Below are 19,851 nucleotides of genomic sequence, written 5' to 3'. Positions count from 1 at the left end.
GGGCTCCCATAATAAATATAATAAAATATATTCCAGACTTTTCAAGGGCCTTCCCTCCCCTTGGGGCCCTAGTAATCAGTACTGGTTTTATCCCCAGTCCGATTCCCCTGATTATAAGGTAAAAGTACTACTCTGTGTTGCTTTTAGTAACCACACTTAAAGCGGAACTGAAACAAGACCACTTTGTCATTTTGGCCGAACAGATGTTAAACCCAGAAGGCCCTTTTTGTCCACTGTCTTTATTTTCTGAGATACTGTACATACTTATATGTATGTTTATTAGCAGCAGGCCCTGGGCCACGTGATGACTGTCCAGGGAAGGACCGGAGCACGCTTATAACTTTTTCAAACTTTAATGGTTGTGCAAGGGACAAACGCTGTGCATTGAAACAAGTGATGCCCATTTCATTAATTGTATGTTCATGCAAATGCTGTTGTCTTAGCCACAATGCCATTCAAATTGGTTTTCACTTCGGCCGCTCACTCAGGCCTACAGAGGGCTGGTAGAGAGTGTCCTTACAAGGGGCATTACTGTTTGGTATGGTAACACCACATGGTAAAGGAGAAGAGGGCCCTCCAGAGGATAATTAAAACAGCAATGAGGATCATAGGGACACAGCTCCCCTCCAAATCTATTCTCCAGGATCCACATCACCCCAGTCACTCTCTGTTTAGGTGGAGAAGCTCACACACACGCCTGCACACACACACACGCCCATACACCCACACCTACCTCATCTTTCTGTGCAATCGAGTACAAGTTTGTACTGTTGCACTTCTGTATTTATTGTACTTATTCTTATTTATTAGTACCGGTATGTGGTGTTTTTTAATTGTTTTTTAATAACGAGTGTTTGTTTTTACTGACTGATTGAACCTCACAAGTATGCCCCTGTACGCTTGTACTTGAGAAAATGGCAAAAATAAACACTTGACACTTGGCTTTACACTTGTATTTTGAGAACATTGACTCATGATACACATCCCATCTGATGTTCACTGTACACGGCAACATTGCTGACAAAAAGCAAAAAAAAAAAAAAAAGCAGAACTGTGTGGCCTCTGGCATGTATAGTTTAACTTTAGCAGCTGAAGTCTCTCCATTTTCTCGCAAGGATGTGTGATGGGAGGCTGCAGCATGTGAGAAACTGAAAACTGTTTAAATGTTTATTCACAGAATCACTTGGCATTCAGACCTTTATGTGATTGATAGGCCAAGGCCAATACATGTCCAAAGCCAGAAAAGGGGAAATCCAGCATCATTAGCCTACCAGGTAACAATGTGTTATTTTTGAACATTGGAATTTGGGCTACAGAACACAAATTATGTTATGTAAAGGTTACATGAATTGTGCACTTGCAACTAAATATAAACAAAACATCAGATAGTTGGAGTCTGTGCTTGGTCATGATGAATTCCCAGTCTGTCAGCAGCCTAGTGGACAGTGCCAACCCAGCCTCTTCTTCTCATTTGCTTCATCAACAGCTTCCTCCAAAGGTACTGTGAGCTACACAGTGTGGCAGTGTGCAGAGAGTTGGAATAGGCTTCCTTCTGCTCAAGGTAGCCCAGTGACTATTTCTGATGGGGCTGTAAGACATATATGACACGAATGGGAGTGGGGTTGGTAAAGGACTCCACGGCTGTAATTCGGCCGTTGGTACGAAGCCAAAGGCCAAGTGCCGCCAAGCAATGTAACACCACTCGAGAGAGGCAAACTTGAAAAAAGAATCCAAGATTGCGGAACTAACTCACAGACGGTAGTATTTCTGTATTAACAAATAAGTTCAGAGTTTGTTCCCTTGTATTTTGTAAAAGTTAGCAAGAAATAAGATCTATTAGAACTCAGGTTTTGTAACCAAAAAATAGGCTACCTTTCACCAATGAAATTGCGAATCTGTCGCTTTGAATGAATGGAATGTCCATTCTGGATAATTCAATGCAATATGCAGAGTTTATTTTTAGTAGGCTAATTAATGCTACTAGTGGTAAAAAAGTTTGAGTGGGAATGTTCTGTCACATTGTCACTCTTGATGACACATTGATTGCCTCTCTTCCAATCAGAAATTAATAAATAGTTTGACCAGATCTATAGAGTATGGCACATATACACGTAGATACCGCATTGGCTATAAGTTAGCTAGGCCAGCAACACACGCAGGAGAGATGCAAATAAACAGATCGACTTAATGTTATATTCAGATTATTCGTTGACATCAAACCGAGGAAGGAAAACAAGTTTACCGACTGCGGTTTCTGCTCCATTCTTGGGAAGTTTCTACTTCTATTTCTCATACCCTGAAAGGTAATTCGGTTTTATCTTCTTAATATATGAGACACTGTCGGTATAACTGTATACCACAGTGTGCAACACTTTTGCAGCCATCCAGGCTATGGTCCAGCTAGAGAATGCTAAAAATTTCAGCCCCACAGCACCTGATCCACCCCCAGAGAGCGGTTTCCATGGACGCCTCCCCTCATGGATGTTGTGCTGTGCACATAGGTCAGACATCCAGCGGAGATTGGTCAAGTGTGCAGAAGCACCTTCACATCAACCTCCTAGCTATGCCTAGCCTGACAAGCCAGACCCACATTAAAATGTAGGGTCTGGGCACTCACTGTTGGCAGTGCTCAGTCCGAGGGGCGGGATAATCGTTTATCTTTCAAATTCCCTCTACACGCAATAGGTCAGCGCTACAGCTCATGAGTTCCATTCGTTTTACCACCAGCGGAGCTAGTTGGCTAGTTCAAACTTGTGCCAACTTAATAAAAGCTTGACTCGTGTTCGCCAACTGCAACATCCATCTTCTTTGTTTTCAAGTAGCAGGGAATTCAAGCCAAACCGTTGCAACTCTGCCATCATTATGTTAAGCCCGCCTAACAACTCTATACATGATGTGATTGGCTCAATCGAAGTTTAATTTTTCCAGCTCGCCAACGGAGAGTTGCTAGATTAGCCCAGGCAGCAAATTACATTTACATTACATTACATTTGCTCCCGCTAGGGTGCGTCTAGATTTCTAGGCTAAGATATGCCAGGTTTCCTGCCTGAAACATTTTCACCCGGCTGACCGGTTGTCACATTTTAATCAAGATGGACAACACAGCAAGAATAACAACTGTGAGGGTGGCCTATGCTCTCCACAGCTGCAGGCAGCCACACATCAGTTGTCATTTTTTTAGTTCACAGAATGTCAGTACGAACCTGCTGTCCAGGGGACGCCCATGCCAGTCAACATGACACCTGAACGTGCAGGTGGAGGTGTACAGTAGATGGAGATGCTTCGGTGTGGCACAGGTGAACCTGTTCGCATCAAGAGAAAGAACCCATTGCGAGCTGTGGTTCTCAATTCATAACAACAACCAACCACTGGGACTGGACACGTTAGCGCACTCATCGCCACAAACTCTCCTTTAGGCCGTAGCATCCTTGTGTCATAACGTCCTGACGGCCTCAATATGCCACCCAGACCCAGAAAAATATCAACTGACCGTCTGGCCCAGACACGGGCGAGGCTGTTAACGATCGGGCCCTCTGATGTCCCTCAGTCATTGAAACAAGTCAGAGTGTGAGGGCCCAATTTACACTGTTCCTCTTAAGGTGAGCGCTTGTCCATCATCGCTAATGATGCGCTGTGATATGTTCCCATTGGTTAAGGTTGTGGGAACATAAGGTTATGAATATAACATCTGTTCTCTGAAGGACAACAAGAGACATTAACACTTTCATACCTCACTGTAATCCCTACCTGGTCCAAATGATTGCTTCAGAATATTTAGTGAGGATGACTTTCTCAGGACGTGCACTTACTTAGGCATGGGACTGCATAAATATCCCTAAAAAGAGTTGTGGGAGATTGGTTCAGATGGATGATGTCACCTGAAGATGACCTCCCGTTGGTTAACATCTTGTGTTCTCCTTCAGAGAACGGAGGTTATATTCATAACCATACAGACACATAAAAAGTGTGGTTTCACTTTAAAGGGGTACTATACAGTTTTTAAGCTTAAAGGGGTGGTTCAGGATTTTGGACATACTGTAAGACCTCATTTCCAAGTAAGCAATTGTGATATTTATCAGTGGAGACCGTTTTCAACACGTTTCATCCAGTCCTTCTAATTGCAGAGTTCGCAGGTGCTAGGCTAGCGCAAGTCAACGGTATGTGCTAGCCTGCCACTAAAAACAGTCTTACCCACTCCACAGTACACCCGAGGCAAATAAATTATAACGCCAGACTATCGATGTAAATGTCTGTATTGATACTGTTATTTCTAACGTTATTCTATCCTTGCATTCCAACGATCGCATTACATTTTGAGGGACTAGTTTCTTACCACGGTGGGGTGAATGGTGACCGACCGTTCAGTGCTTCTCTTTTGCACAGACCTTTATTTCGGCAACAACGTTTCACGCGAGATTCACTTCACATCCCAGAGTTCTGTTTCTGGTACACCACCAGTTTCCAGAACTGCGAGGCTGTGTTGCGGCATTGGCTACTAGCTCTTTCTCTCATAGCCCTTTCATGGAGCTCCAGCAGCTCTTTGTCGGTATATTCCGGCTTGAAAAGATAAGGAGGACGTCCATCAAACCAAAAGGGTTCATCCTCGATGTCTTCAAATTCGTTAAAATAACCTGCCATCTCTTATGTCTCCTGTTGCGTTCAGTGCTTCACTTACACACTTACACACATTTACACTTAACGCTTCTGTTATGCGCTCAGTGCTTTCTTTCGGCAACAACGTTTCACGCGAGATTCACTTCACATCCTAGAGTTCTGTTTTCCCAATAAACAAATGCTGCAGCCTCCAACATCATTCTGAGAAAATAGTGAGACTCAACCACAAAATTGTATGTGTAAATGACACCACACAGTTCTGCTTTTTACCAATGTTACCGTTTCCAGTGAACAATTTAAATATCAGATAGAAAGTATATCATGGGTCTGTATCTTCTATGTGCAAATGGCAACTATTTGAAGAGTTTGGTTCCAAAATGCTATATCCTCCTTTTCACTTAGTTACATTTTCTTTTCCAGGTAATTATGACCGCCGCGCAGCGAAGCGGCGGTCATATAGGTTTAGTCAGATTTTTATTTATTTATTTATTTTTATTTTTTTTTATTTTTCGCATGTCCAAATTTCCGTCAATGATTCCCGGGAACCCTGAAAGACCGGGGTAGACGAAACTTGGTGGGCATGTAACCCCATATGGATAGCATGGAACCATCGTTTTTCGTTTTGATCTGTAGCCCCCCCGCTGGACTGCACCCCCCGAAAGGATGGTAGGGCAGACACAGTTTTCTGTGAATATCTCAAGAACCGTAAGGTTTAGGAGGACCATTTTTTTTTTGTATGTTGATCTCAAGGGGCCATGTCAACCCATTCCATAACCACTCATTTCATGTATAGCGCCACCTAGTTAAACACAAAAAAGTAAAAATGAGGTGTTGTAATCGCAGGTATCTGTGACCTAACATAGTCAAAACTGCACGAAATTGGAAGTGTAGGATCATTATGACACCCTCTGAATGCACGCCAAGTTTCGTGGAATTCCGTTCATGGGGGGCCACACAATAAATTAATTTATGTTACTATACACCAACTGGCCTGTAGGTGGCCGGAGACAGTTTTCTGTGAATATCTCGAGAACCGTAGGGCCTAGGAGGTCCACCTTTTTTGTATGTTGATCTCAAGGGGCCATGTCAACCCATCCCATTACCACTTATTTCATGTATAGCGCCACCTAGTTAAAAATTAAAAAGCAAAAAATTAGGTGTTTTCATCACAATATCTCTGGCTGACATGGTCAAAACTGCACGAAATTGAAAGTGTAGGATCATTATGACACCCTCCGAATGCATGCCAAGTTTTGTGTACTTTCGTTCATGGGGGGCCTTACAATAAAACAATTTATGTGTACATTTAGTGACGTACACCAACAAGGATTCCCGGGACACTGAAAGACCGGGGTACACGAAACTTGGTGGGCATGTACCCCCACATGGATAGCATGGAACTGTCATTTTTCGTTTTGATCTGTAGCCCCCCCGCTGGACTGGACCCCCCGAAAGGAGGGTAGGCCAGACACAGTTCTCTGTGAATATCTTGAGAACTGTAGGGCCTAGGATGACCATTTTTTCCGTATATTTGCCTCCAGGGGTCATGTTAACCCAGTTCATGTGCACACATGTGCACAAACAGATACACACACACACACACACACATTCACAGTAATCATACGTATGACCAGGGCCGGCCCGAGGCATAAGCGAACTAAGCGGCTGCTTGGGGCCTCCTGGCCACCAGGGGGCCCCCAATCGAGTTTCTATCTTTTTTTTTTACATAATAAATAACGTAAACAAGTGACACCAATGAATGAATAAATGAAACAATTATCATTCAAATCAAGAAAATTATGATTTCATGATCAATATGCCTGCCTACTGCTACTGTGTCTGCCAGCCTTTGAGTCACGCACATAAAGTAGACACCTCGGGTGCATATACAATTCGTGCAGACACTGCATCAAGTTCAACAATCGGAAGAGACGGTAATGTTAAGACAAGTCACAAAAAAGGACGTATCTCTCTGGTGCCGAAAACAGAACGAAGAAAATGACAGAGGAGGAGAAAAACGAGCAAGATACAGGTATGTTTTGCATAATTATTTACAGTATGTTTTGTGCTTGAGGTAGCTAGCTAGCTGTCATGATCTAATATAAGCCATCACCAGAGCTAAATCTCCGCCATCAACAGAGAAATGTCTCCCATTAATATATATTTATCTAGATGTATTTCAGATGTCAAGGATATTGGGATTGTTTTGGATGTTCAATCAAGCATGTACCCTAGCTCTAGGTGGGCTTATTATGTCGTAAATTAAAGTTAGCTAGCTGACTGAAGTGGACATTAGCACTACAGTAGCTACATGAAAACGTAGCTGAAGGCAAATTTACCACAGACAGATTGTTTCTGATTTCGCACCTGAAAGTGTTGATAGTTTATTACTGCTCTATAATATGTGACATAGTGGTAAGTCTGATAGCAACAACAGACTACGCCCAGGCTCCCAGTCCCAACCCAACCCACTGACTAGCGCGACTCTGGGCATCGGTAACGTTCCAGCTTCTTAGGCAAAGATGGAACAGTACGTGCGCTCTGCTCTAAGATCTTTGGAGAGAGATGGTAGTGTTTGAGAAAATATACCATGTTGGGTGGGGAGACTTCTGTGATGAAAATAAATTTACATTTGATTAAGATAGTGGCAAGTGATGTAGCGGTGCTACCCTAATATTTAGGCTGCAGTAGATCACCATGTTAAGCGTTCACCATACTGCAATTAAGTATACTCTTTTGATTATGCCTCATTTGCCAATAGAATATGAATTGTTACATGTGGAATTGCTTGTTATTTGAGTGTAAGTAATGATAGCAAAATAAACTCATTCTGCTCGATCAACTATGCACTTATGCAATATTTTTTTTTTTCAGAGACACTGTTGAAGTCCTTTGGAGCACATCTCTACCTCTACCTAACTGTACCTACCAGAAGGTGAGGTTTTCTTGATGGCAAATGGTTACATAGCCTGTTAATATGACACGACACATTTAACATCGTTTTTTTTTTAATTTATTTATGTATTTATTTAATCATTGCAGGTTCGTCCACTGCAGAGTTGCAGATGCCTAAAAACCAGGAACGAAGTAGGAATAATTATCTATTTTTTGGGACATTTTATTTTTGATTATTAATGTTTGTCTATTTTGTTTTTATTTTGTAGTTGAAAATTGCTCATTTAATGCACATTTGCGGATTTGTTCAGCAAATCTGTTGAAAAACAAGTCATTAAACTGATGTACTTGTTTACAACAAATACAAATGCTGTTGTATTTTGTTATTTGTCAATTCAACTTCAGTAAACCACCCTTAGTGCTTCACTTTGAATATGAATGTTTCAAATAAATCTGTGATTTTAGTACCCTCTAAGATTAAAAGGTGACAGGGTTGGTGTAAATAACAACTATATTAATACATTGGTTTACCAAGCACATGGGGCCAGAAGTCTAGATTGGAGCCCCAAAACATTTTTGGCATGTGAGCAAGGATGGATTACTGAATGAGCCTACCGAGCCCAAGAGGTCAAGGGACCCTGAACCCCAAGTAGTTGTGTGAATTCACTACCAATAAGTCAAAAAGCAAAAGGCTATGAATCTGAACAAATTTAGGTACTGCCCTTCTCCAGCTGACCATCCCAAAAATGCACCAGAATACAGGAAATCACATCTAACCCCCCCCCACACACAGACACACCCGTTTGTACCCACATTTGCACAAAGAGGGTAGGGGGAGAGGGTCCTTATGCATCTGTGTCCAGGGGGACAGTAGTTCATAATCAGTCGCTGTATTAATACATAACCTCACTGTATTAATTAATAATATGACATTATAGTGTGAAGTTGTCAATTATCACCAAGCACAGGTGACTGCGTTGTGGGAGGGGACCCCCAAATCAAATTCTGCTTAGGGCCCCCAAAAGGCTTGGGCCGGCACTGCGTATGACACATACTCACACAGTAGACATATGTACGCTTCCATGCACAGGCACATACGCAGGCACACACACAAGCACGCACACACACACACACACACACACACACACACACACACACACCCACACACCCACACACATAACATAAACATAACACAAACAATCAAGAATTTCTCATAATTATGAACAGGCAAGATGGAGGTGGGGTTGTATAAAATGAATTTTACATGTGAAATCTATGAACTAATCATGTTTTGGTACTTGTTGTCTAGCAGATACCAGTGAGAATTGAGTGTGGATAATGCAATTTAGTGAGACAGTTAGAATCATATAGGCCTTTCAGCGTGATTTCTTTTTGTGGAAAAAATGTGCTGGACTGGGCGGCGGTCATATTTTGTACCGCTCTGCGGTACATCTAGTTGTAATTGGGTTAATGCTATTTGATTTATCTTTACTGAGCCTGAAATACACCTGAAACACCTATAGCCTAGCCTGTAATACACAATTAAATAACATAATTTTATTAATGTTTTTAAAAATGGATGTAGCATTTTGGAACCAAACTCTTCATTTGTCAATTTAGTCAAGACCAAAAATATCCATAACAGCATGTACATGTATTTATCTCAGGCAACAGTTTTGACTTCTGTTTTTTTATTTTTTTTTATTTTGTGTCTGTTCAGAAGACAGCAAAAAATGTTTCACTTCTGCTTTAGGAGTAGTTAAGGTCAGGATTCTGTGCAGGCCAGTCAAATTCATCCACACCAAACTCTGTCGTACTTGTCTGACTGCATTGTGCCAAGTAAAGTTTGGTGGAGGGGGGATTATGGTGTCGGGTTGTTTTTCAGGAGCTGGGCTTGGCCATGATAGCTTAAGCGAAAGTTCTACTAGGAAGACTTGTAGTGTAGCCTTTTACTCTGCCAATCTTAGCTTTGCCTACTTTTTCGGGAAAGCCCCGCAATCTGGTCATTCACTCATTCGATCAGTGCTAGCCTATAGGGATTCAGTGGACATTTTAAATCTGTTCCATCTTACACTTCTTCTGCTTCTCAGCACGGCAACTTTGACGTTCCCTCCACCACCCCTCCAGCCACCACTGCAAGCAGTCCACGTCCATCGGACGTGGCTCCCCTACTGCATCATCTCCCTTCAGCCACCGCCACCAGTTGGTCCCCGTCTCGACGTGTGTGTGTGTGTGTGTGGGGGGGGGGGGTTGACTCTACCATCGGCAGGAGACAAGATCCGCTCATCGCTGGACGGATCCGAGACGGATTGTTACCTATTCAGAACTCTTTATCATGCTTGTATCCAAGCTATTCCTTTCATATTAAATGGTTAACTGATTCTATACTGTCTACTGAGTTTTTCTGGTAGAACCTTAGTTCCAGTGAAACTCTGAATGCTTCAGCATACCAAGAGATCTTGGACAATTCCATGCTCCCAACTTTGTGGGAACAGTTTGGGGATGGCCCTTTCCTGTTCCAACATGACTGCACTGTGCACAAAGCAAGTCCTGACCTCAACCCTATACCCTCAATCCCCTTGAGTTGCTTTGACGACATTTAAAGCAGAACTGAAATAAGACCATTCTGTCTTTTTGCTGAACAGGTGTAAAGCACAGAAGTCCACTGTTTCTGTTTTCTGAGATACATAGTTGTATGTTCATGCTGTAATGTTTATTTTGTGTATGCAAATGCTGTTAATATTAATATATTAATATATTTGCCTTGACCCACAATGTCAATCAAATCGGTGCTCATTTCTATTTTGACAAAGACTCATACATCCTATCTGAAATTTAAATTATTCTCTGTACACAGTAACATAGCTGACAAAAAAGCAAGGCATCAATAGTTTTGCAGCTGAAGTCACAAGGATGTAGGAGGGTGCAGCATGTGAGAAACTGTTAAAACTGGTGAAACGTTCATTTACAGCTCTTTCAAAACCGCTAATGATCCAGCCTTAAACTGCAACTGTGACCGCTGCTGCCGTGCAAAAGTCAAAGGTTTTTTTCTTTTTTATCTGATGACATTTTCAGTCACCACTGTTATCTTGGGTCAGACTGTCTACTGTACTAATGAGCCTGAGGGCCATCTTAAATCATGATTCTTTGAGTCTACACTTCAACCTACCTAGCTAGGGGTCAGGTTGATTGACAGATCTGCTACCAAGTAGACGCAGACTATAAATAGGCGTCACACCTTTGTGTATGGTTTGCACTGATGAAGGTCTGAGGGCCGAGATGTTTGTATAGTACATCACTTCACTTGGTAGCACCTTGGCTTGATGGATTAAACACTTTTATTTATCAACACGTTCATTTATTTTTCAACGGCAAATAATGGTCTGTCTTGATTGACAGTCACCAATACACCAGTGCACCTGTACATATGAAACGTGGCGGGCTAGATAAATGCTTATTCATATATGAGTAAGCTTACACAGAAACTCTTACCAGCTACAGTCACTATCCAGTATAACAGAAATATAGTGTGAAAAATACAGTAACACTTTCTATGGACCCAGTATTCATAAAGCATTATAAAACCCTCAAACCCTTACCCATTTTAATGTGAACTTGGGAATTTACCATTTTTGTCACTTGAAAAATGCGAATCCATGGTGTGCGAGGTTTTTTTTGATTGACAGTCAGTCACCAATACACCAGTGCACCTGTACATATGAAACGTGACGGGCTAGATAAATGCTTATTCATATATGAGTAAGCTTACACAGAAACTCTTACCAGCCATAGTCACTATCCAGTATAACAGAAATATAGTGTGAAAAATACAGTAACACTTTCTATGGACCCAGTATTCATAAAGCATTATAAAACCCTCAAACCCTCACCCATTTAAATGTGAACTTGGGAATTTACCATTTTTGTCAATTGAAAATTGCACATCCATCATCTTTAAGCAAAATGTAGTTGTTTATTTAAGATTAGTGAGCATATGCTTTAACCTTTCTTAGGGCATCCATACATTTCATACATACATTTCAAACCTAAACCCTTACAAATTTCGCAAGAACGCGCAGCAAAGTCTGTGAGTCCGGACTTTGGGATTTAGCCACTGAGACTTTTCCCAAACCTCATAATGACCCCACCTATGTGTTGCGCCTACCAAATGAATGCAGCAGAGATGCAGGATTCCTTAGATTCATACACTTTATTGATTTTGGTTAGGAAGTTAAAGGGACACCAGGCAACGTTTTCGTGTTAATTACTCATCTTCGTAAATCGGTATGGTTAAATGACTCATTACAGGGCGAATGAAGACTCTCTCGCCCGCCCCTACTGCCTGTAGGAAGAATATCCCGCTTGCAAGTTCAGTGTATCCTACCCGGCGACCGAAGCAGGATCAATTACATCCTGCATCCACAGCACAGAGGCAGGCTAACTAAACGCTAGCGATTGTTGCAAACGTGTGTATAATGGCAGAGCCGGCGAAAAAGCAGCGAAAACCCTTGACGGAAGATGCAAAGAAAAGGAAAAGAGCTTCAGACCGAGCGAAGGGGGAGTTTAGTAGAGAAAAAGCATCAGGCTTGCCTGGTGTCCCTTTAAGAGCAGCTTCTATAAGAGCAAATATGACCCCAGTATAAGGTTTTCAATAAATAGGCATGAATGCAACAGAATACACAAATTCTTTTAGAGTTTTCACACCCACCAAAAGAAGAAAACAAACCAAAAACAAATTCCCCACACACAAACTGTCAATCAATCACTTTAAACCCACACAAATAAGACACCATTAAATCAAATCAGAAACTGAAATCAAAATGAAACCCAAACCTACAGCTACATGTCAGTATCTCAAGAACAGTAAAAATGTGAAATTTGGACACTTATGCCTGGCCTCATTTCCTCACATTTCCTAAAATGCAAATTGACTCGCTCTTCAAAATGGTCACCAACAGCCAATCAAATTTCAGCTGTCAATATATGCTTTTGTGAATGGCGGGTCCTCATGAAACTACATAGGCTTATTCAAATCAGCCCTTTGAAGCAATGTACCAAATGTGATACAAATTTGGCCCAAGAAAGCGCTATTGTAAGCACATTACAGGAACTGGGCATGTCATTTGACAACGGGATGGCATGGCATAGTTTACATGGACACAGCAAGTACGCAGTTTAATTGAACTGCATATTTAGTGTATGTATGCATGCATTTTTGTAGAGTTCATGCTGTTCATGTGTATAGTTGCCATTGGTGCCCACACGTCACTTGAGAAGAGGAAGAGAGAAAGAGAACTATTTGGAAGAGAAGGGTGATGTAATAGCTCAGTCCTTAAAGTGTGTGTGCAGTCTCTCATTCGAATACTCTTATACTGCATGGCTTACATGGTTTCTTCCTGTAGAAATAGTCTTAGCTATGAGGCCTCACTTGCTCTTCTTCATGGTCCTTCTTCTTAGTGGTTTTTCAGGTAAGATGATGGTCAAAATCCAACTTTCACTAATCCATGTAATAGTTGAATTGTAATGAATTATATAAACTTCATGCTATTATCTCAATCCATATGTCAGTCTCCGCTAAAGTATTTCAACGTTTTGTCAAGTATTCAGTTCATAAATTGTTTAGAAGTGGTTTTATCCTGATCCTGATTATACTTAGGGTTTTACCTTCATTTGTTGTGACACGGAAAGGATTTGGCTTTGAAAATAATCTCCCTATGCATTTCCTGCATTTAACTGCGGGGAAGAATTCCATGTATGAATTACGTGTACTGGAGATACAATGTGACAAATCATTTTAAATTATGTTGACTGAATTTTAAATATTTTGTGTTCACACAAATGAGAACAAATGGCACACAGCAAACAAGAAAAACTACTCACGAACATTCTCTTTGACATAAAAACACATCAGCATAAAACACCAACTCAACCAAAACTTCCTCATCTTGTTTTGTTCGGTTGAAAAGAAAACAACGAGATGAAAATATCCCAGTGAATTATTTGTGATGTTATAGTCACTTTTACAAATGGTGATAGGATATATAGGATATATTTGATAGGAACCATGTTCAGTAAAGGTGGTGTAACATAAAACCACTTTCTAGCATAATCTAAATAGATTCAGATTAAGATTCAGTCTTTATTTACCAAGTACTGGACTTTTTTTGGTGCAGGCAACAGCAAAATAATTTAGTCTAATACAAATATACAATAAGATGTATATATAATATGAAAGACATGAAATAAAAGTGGACTAAACAAACTAAAAAAAAAAGAAAAGCTGTTTACAGCAGATATTTTTTTAGGAGGATTATGGCCCGAGGGAAAAGATAGGTCTAAGCTCTCACTCTAGGTCTGAGATGGAAACTGCCGCAAGAGACTGACTAGGGTGTAAGCCATTATTTATTTGCCCTGTTCATTATCCTAGATAAGTAAAGGTCTTCAGGAATGGGGAGCCAACTGCCAACGAATCCTCTGAACATCACAAAATTCATAGTAGCTTTTGCCTAGTGCGTAAGCTAAACCAGAAGTACAGCTAAACCAGACAGATATTGAAGATGTGATGACTGACTCTATTAAGGCAGTGTAGCGCTGAATTAGCAATGTTTAAGGCAACCCACATTTCTTGAGTTGTTAGTGGAAATACAAGCATTGCTGGGCCTTCCTCTCAATTGCACACCATTGAGTGGCCCATGCAGGCGTTTGTAATGCTGCTTTGGCTGTATATTTCCAGAGGACCCAGTATGGTGGGTTTCTTTCTGAAATCAGTGAATGTCTCCACAGTTTTCTGTGTTGAGCAGTGCTAGGGTTGTTATTTTAAAAAAAGTAATGTATTAGGATACACATTACTCGCCACTTTAAAAAAATGTAATTCCTTACATTTGTCATGGTTTGGCTCAGAAGCCATGACAAAATACTGGGACATACCACCAGAAATGTAATTTATTATACTAAATACCAAAAGAGAGAGGTGCGTGCATGGATGATTGAACAAAACAATATGCGCAGGAGAGGAAAAAGGCTCCATTGGAACGAGGGGAACAGCAGGCTTAAGCTCAGGCCCTGGATCTAGAAGAGCCGGGTCGGCCTGTGACCGTACTCTCCCCACCCCCCTCTACGAACAGTCCTAGGTCTCAGAGTAGCAGGATTAATGATCCTAGCAATGGAAAAAGGGCCCACAAACCTGGGGGCCATTGCAGGATGAGACATGGAGAGGCATATTGGCATGGGAAAGCATTACCCTATGACTAGTCTTATGGGCGGGCGCAGGTGTACTGTGGCGATCCTCCTTCCCTCCTTCCTCCTGTAAACGTCTGTGTGCTGCTGTCTGGCCTGTCGCCACACTGTCCTGCACCGACGGACGAAGGCTTGTGCAGATGGAGCTGCCACCTCCGCTTCCTGAGCAGGGAACACAGGGGTTGATTTTCACATTTATAATTAGGAACAAAATTATACAAACCCCTGGCTAATATTGATTTAATGTTGATTTTCTCTTGACCATTAATGTTGATTTCCTCTTGACCATATGTTTGTTCTCACTGAAAATAACACTGCCACATTGTCAACAATGAGGTAGAAACATGGAATCAAAAAATAAGCGTTTCATCTTTTTTAACAAAAATGGCATGTCCAACATTATTCATATATTTTAAAAATAATCAGTGGAATACGTTTTATTTGCATTCACAGTTCTCAAAATTGTTCCTATAATACCTACAGTACCAAGCCTCTCCATGTCTCCACAATAGACCGCACCTTTTTAGCAACAATCTGGTTTTTGAGGCAGGAACGATTCTTTGCCACACTCTTGCCTTGTGCTCACTTTTTTGACAGATTGAGGACTGGACTCTGGCTGGGCCACTCTAAAATGTGGATATTGTTCTCTGTTAACCATTTCTTGCCTTGTTTGGCTGTATATTTCCCTCACGGGATCAAAAGAGTATATACTTATTTTGGATCATTATTGGTCCAATGCCGCCTATTGGGGCAGGTCTCTTGGCAGACTGCCTGATCTGTTCCTCCAGAATCTTAATGTAGCCCTTTGTCTTATGGTTACTATTTACTTTGAGAAGGCCAGCAGGTCCCACCCCACATCCCAAAATAAATTTCTCATCCCCACACTTGAAATGGACGGACAGCGAAAGCTAAATTATTTGTCCAGGTGTGCCCTTATAAGGTTAACCTCACCCCCCTCTGCATTAATGGTGTCTGTGTAGAGTGTAAAAACCTTCAAGTTTCTCGACACAAATGTCTCTGCTGACCTCTCCTGGTCTGAGAACACCATGGCAGTCACCAAGAAGACAGAATTTAATCAGAGTGAAATACAAAACTAAATACTAAATATACTATATAAATTAAATAAAAAAAATCCACAGTGTGCTTGAGGATGATCAAGCATGAGACGCTTGCAGTGACAGGGCCGGGACTGGCCTGTAGTTCTGTGTGCATGGTAAGGTGCTCAAGAGAGTGAGTGTCATGGTAAAGGTGCAAAAAGTAGTCCAACAGTAGTCCAACAGTGCAAGAATAAGGTCTAGAGTCCAGCATAAATAATATGGACAAACAAGAGAGTAATGTATAATGTAGATAAGGTAATATAAAAACTATGTCAATGCAAGAATAGGTTGAGGTAATAGGGTTACAGCCATTCAGTATTGTAGCAGAAGCCATTGGTCATGTGTGTGCTAATATAGCATAAGAAACAGTGTAGCAGTAGAACAGTAGTAACGGTAGGCAGACAGACTATGCAGAGAAGTCTATGTCTCCTCTTCCCTTTAGTGAAGCATCCTGAGGAGCTTACTGCAGACATTGAAGGACGCAGCCTCCTCAGGAAGTACAGCCTGCTCTGCCCTTTCTTGTAGAGTGCTTCAGTATTTGCTGACCAGTCCAGTTTATTGTCCAGTTGGAAGCCCAGATACTTGTAGGTATTTACCACCTCCACATTGACCCCATCAATGGAGACTGGTAGCAGAGCGGGCTTAGACCTGCGGAAATCCACCACCATCTCCTTGGTCTTTGAAGTGTTGAGTTGGAAGTGGTTGAGTTTGCACCACTGCACAAAGTCCTCCACAAGGCTTCTGTATTCATCCTCTTGCTCGTCCCTGATACACCCCACAATTGCAGTATCATCCGAAAACTTCTGCATGTGGCATGTGTGACGCCCCAGCTCTACCGTGCTTGGTCCTCCTCTTTCTCCCTGATATTGTGTGGCTTGATCTTGTCTGTTCCTGTCTTGGCCTGTAGGAGGAGCTGTGGAGGTTCTATCAAGGTGGCTAATTGATGGCCTAATTGGAGGGTGCATAAAATCAGTGTTCTCCAGTTGGTTCTCTCTCTGACACTGCACTCGCGAGCACACTCTTGGCAGGGCTGGCTGCGGAGCTGATCCTTTACTTTTGCACTACACATTCACATGCTGATCTACACGACAGTTTTGCTTTTCCTTACGCATACTGACTTTGTAAATATATCAGTTAATAAATATACTTTCGTTTAAAATATACTTTGGTGTGGTCTCCCCTTCATGTCGTGCTCACTCCGAGCCAAGTGGTCGCGACATATGACTCAGTATTGTAGCAGAAGTCAGATGTGTACAGGGTGAACAGGACTGGAGAGAGCACAGTTCCCTTTGGAGCTCCGATGCTGCTGATCACAGTGTCTGAGAGACAGTTCTTCAATCTAACAAACTGTGGCCGCTCGGTCAGGTAATCTATAAGCCAGGATACCAGGTGGGCGTCCACACCCATCTGCAAGAGCTTGTCTCCCAGCTTGAGGGGTTGGATGGTGTTAAAAGCACTTGAGAAATCAAAGAACATGATTCTCACAGCACTTTTCCCCTTGTCTAGGTGAGAATGTGTCCTGTGTATGAGATAAGTGATGGCATCGTCAACACCCCACTTTCTCCTGGTATGCAAACTGTAGCGGGTCGAGTGCATGGCGTACTTGGGGTCTGAGTATGCACAAGACCAGTCGCTTCATTGTCTTCATCACATGTGATGTTAGAGCGACAGGCCTGTAGTCATTAAGCTCACTTGGGTGTGGCTTCTTAGGGACAGGGGTAAGACATGATGTCTTCCACAGTGTTGGGACTCGTCCGAGACGGAGACTCAGGTTGAAGATGTGCTTCAGTGGCTCCCCCAGTTCAGCAGCACAGGCCCTGAGCAGCCTTGGACACAGTCTGTCAGGCTCGGCTGTCTTCTGAGGGTGAAGTTTCTTTAACTGATAACTGACTTGATCAGCAGTGATGATGGGGGGGAGGAGGAGGAGGGGTGCTTCTGACAGGGTTGTCGTGTGGCTAGAGACTGATGGCCGTTGACTGAAGCCATTGTTGCCGCACTGCTCGTGGTCACCATGTGGGGGAGGGGTGCGATAGCCTGATCTGCAGTGATGATGGAGGGGGGGAGGGGAGGGGGAGTGCATCTGAGGTCTGTGTGCATCTCAGGTTGCCCAGCATGGCGTATAGAAAATATTACACAAAGGGTGCCAGATGTCAAGACATTATTCCTAACTATACTAATTATAGAATGCACTTCAGAGTAACATTTTAGTCTATATGAATGGAAAGATGAACTCCAATAAATATCATTCTAAACAGACATTCAGGAGGAGCATGATGAAATGTGCCACGCCTACAGTGTCACTCTTATCAGGTAGTTTATTCCCAGCCTGCCAGTTCATGCTGTAGCAGTTGGTTTGATCACTCACTTTCATCCCACCACCTCCCCTCACGCCTCCCATCTTAGGAAAAACATAGGGGTGTTGTACGCATGGATTCTGCTTAACTCCTGCGCAGTAGATTCCTGCACGGTCTCTGCATATAAAACTCCATGATCCTGGCTAGAGACCTCACCAAATACGCTTTTAACTTACTTCTCTTTTTGCAAATTTGGAATGTGAACTCGTGAACAACTAATATTTGTAAAGGTTGTACAGTGATAAATTAGGTGGAGAGGTAAAACACACCTTACGCTGCCCTTTAGAAAATGTATGTCAGCCAGTCATAGAACCACTGGACCACCATATAATAACTACTGTATCTCTTTCATAAAAATAATTATTTGTCTGTGTGTTGTTATTTATCATTGCATTTGAATTTACCAGTCAATGTTATCGTTTCACAGAAAGTCAACATCTCAGCTCTGTGACTAAAGTGTCTGTACAGAGAGGACAAAGCATCACCATTCCATTCCTCTATAATCAGACATACAAAGATAATAAGAAATTCTGCCAACGAGGAACTGGAGTACCCCATCCAGACTGGGAGGCTGATGTACATAGTGGAAATAAGAGGAGCTCTAAGACCATGTTTATGTCTGATGATGTCACCAACAGCATTTTCACTCTGACTGTGAGGATGGATGTTGAAGTGAAGTATACTAACGTGAATGTTAAGAAATATAGTTGTGGTGTTAAAGAAGGTGGGCCAACTAATGATAAACAGTTCACATTGTTAGACACAGGTAAGATCTCCTTCTAACACAGCATGTCCAGCCTTTGTGTGTTAATTACAGTATTACTGGTATTACAGTATTGCTGTAGATCCTGACATCCTATCATGTCACACGGTGACACTGTCACTTGTCAAGACCTAGAAAATAGACATTTCTGTAATTGTTTTTTAACTCAAATGTTCATTTTACATTTTCAGTGGCTACTGTAACTCTGTTCTTACTCGTGTTCTCAGATACTCCAGAGCTCCATGTTCAGAATCAAACTGTATTTGGATATGAAGGTAAGCCTGTGGTTGTAGAATGCCTCCATAGAAACCTCACTGGAGAGAAGAAGTGGTGCAGAATTGGTGGATTTTGTGTGAAAGCTGGAGAAGTGGATGGAATGTCAGTGGAGACAGCAGATGCAGCAGCAGGAGTGTTCAGAGTGACTCTGTGGAACCTCCAGGAGAAGAACAGCGGCTGGTACTGGTGCTCTGTGGGAGAATTCCAGATGCCTGTTCACATCACTGTCAGTAAGAGGCCCATTCTTCACACCACCATCACTCCAACACTCCAGACATCTCCAACAACAGAGATGTCTAATAACAGTTCAGCTGGTATTTACACACCGTTTATGACCAAGTCTTGCATAGTGCCAATTATATGTCACATCTATTAACACAGCAACATTAATTTGGTATGAACAAATCTCTCATTATTTATTTAACTCTTATGTTGATATACTAACTTCTTTCCCATCTCCCCAGATATTGGTGATACCACTAAAACCCCGAATAAAGAGCAAACTGAATTGTGAGTTTTTTTTTTCTGCTATCCTTTTGATATTCATACAATGTTGAAATATGATCAGAACTGCACAGAGTGTCGAATAGGTCAGGATATTCTATTTCATATCGAC

The 19,851-nt window shown here is 41.9% G+C and overlaps 1 protein-coding gene across 5 annotated transcripts in view; it reads left to right on the top strand.

Moving 5' to 3' along the window:
- The window catches only part of nck1b (NCK adaptor protein 1b), an 88,309-nt gene that overhangs the window by 62,200 nt on the left and 6,258 nt on the right, over window positions 1–19,851 (top strand). For 3 of the 5 annotated variants that reach the window (XM_076290397.1, XM_076290395.1, XM_076290394.1), the window contains 3 exons: window positions 18,624–18,962; window positions 19,187–19,549; window positions 19,700–19,745. In XM_076290397.1, coding sequence (XP_076146512.1) covers window positions 18,624–18,962; window positions 19,187–19,549; window positions 19,700–19,745 — 748 coding nt within the window. Of the gene's footprint in view, window positions 1–12,825; window positions 12,978–18,623; window positions 18,963–19,186; window positions 19,550–19,699; window positions 19,746–19,851 lie in introns of those variants that run through there. The other 2 variants (XM_076290398.1, XM_076290396.1) reach the window with 2 other exon arrangements.

The sequence above is a fragment of the Alosa pseudoharengus genome, unplaced genomic scaffold (genome assembly GCF_046254945.1).
Source record: "Alosa pseudoharengus isolate Yale_2024_CS ecotype anadromous, Long Island Sound unplaced genomic scaffold, YU_APseudo_1.1 YU_APseudo_1.1_scf_18, whole genome shotgun sequence".
Lineage (NCBI taxonomy): Eukaryota > Metazoa > Chordata > Actinopteri > Clupeiformes > Clupeidae > Alosa > Alosa pseudoharengus.
Note: the sequence above shows the minus strand (reverse complement) of the source record. Positions and strands in the feature narration are given on the sequence as shown.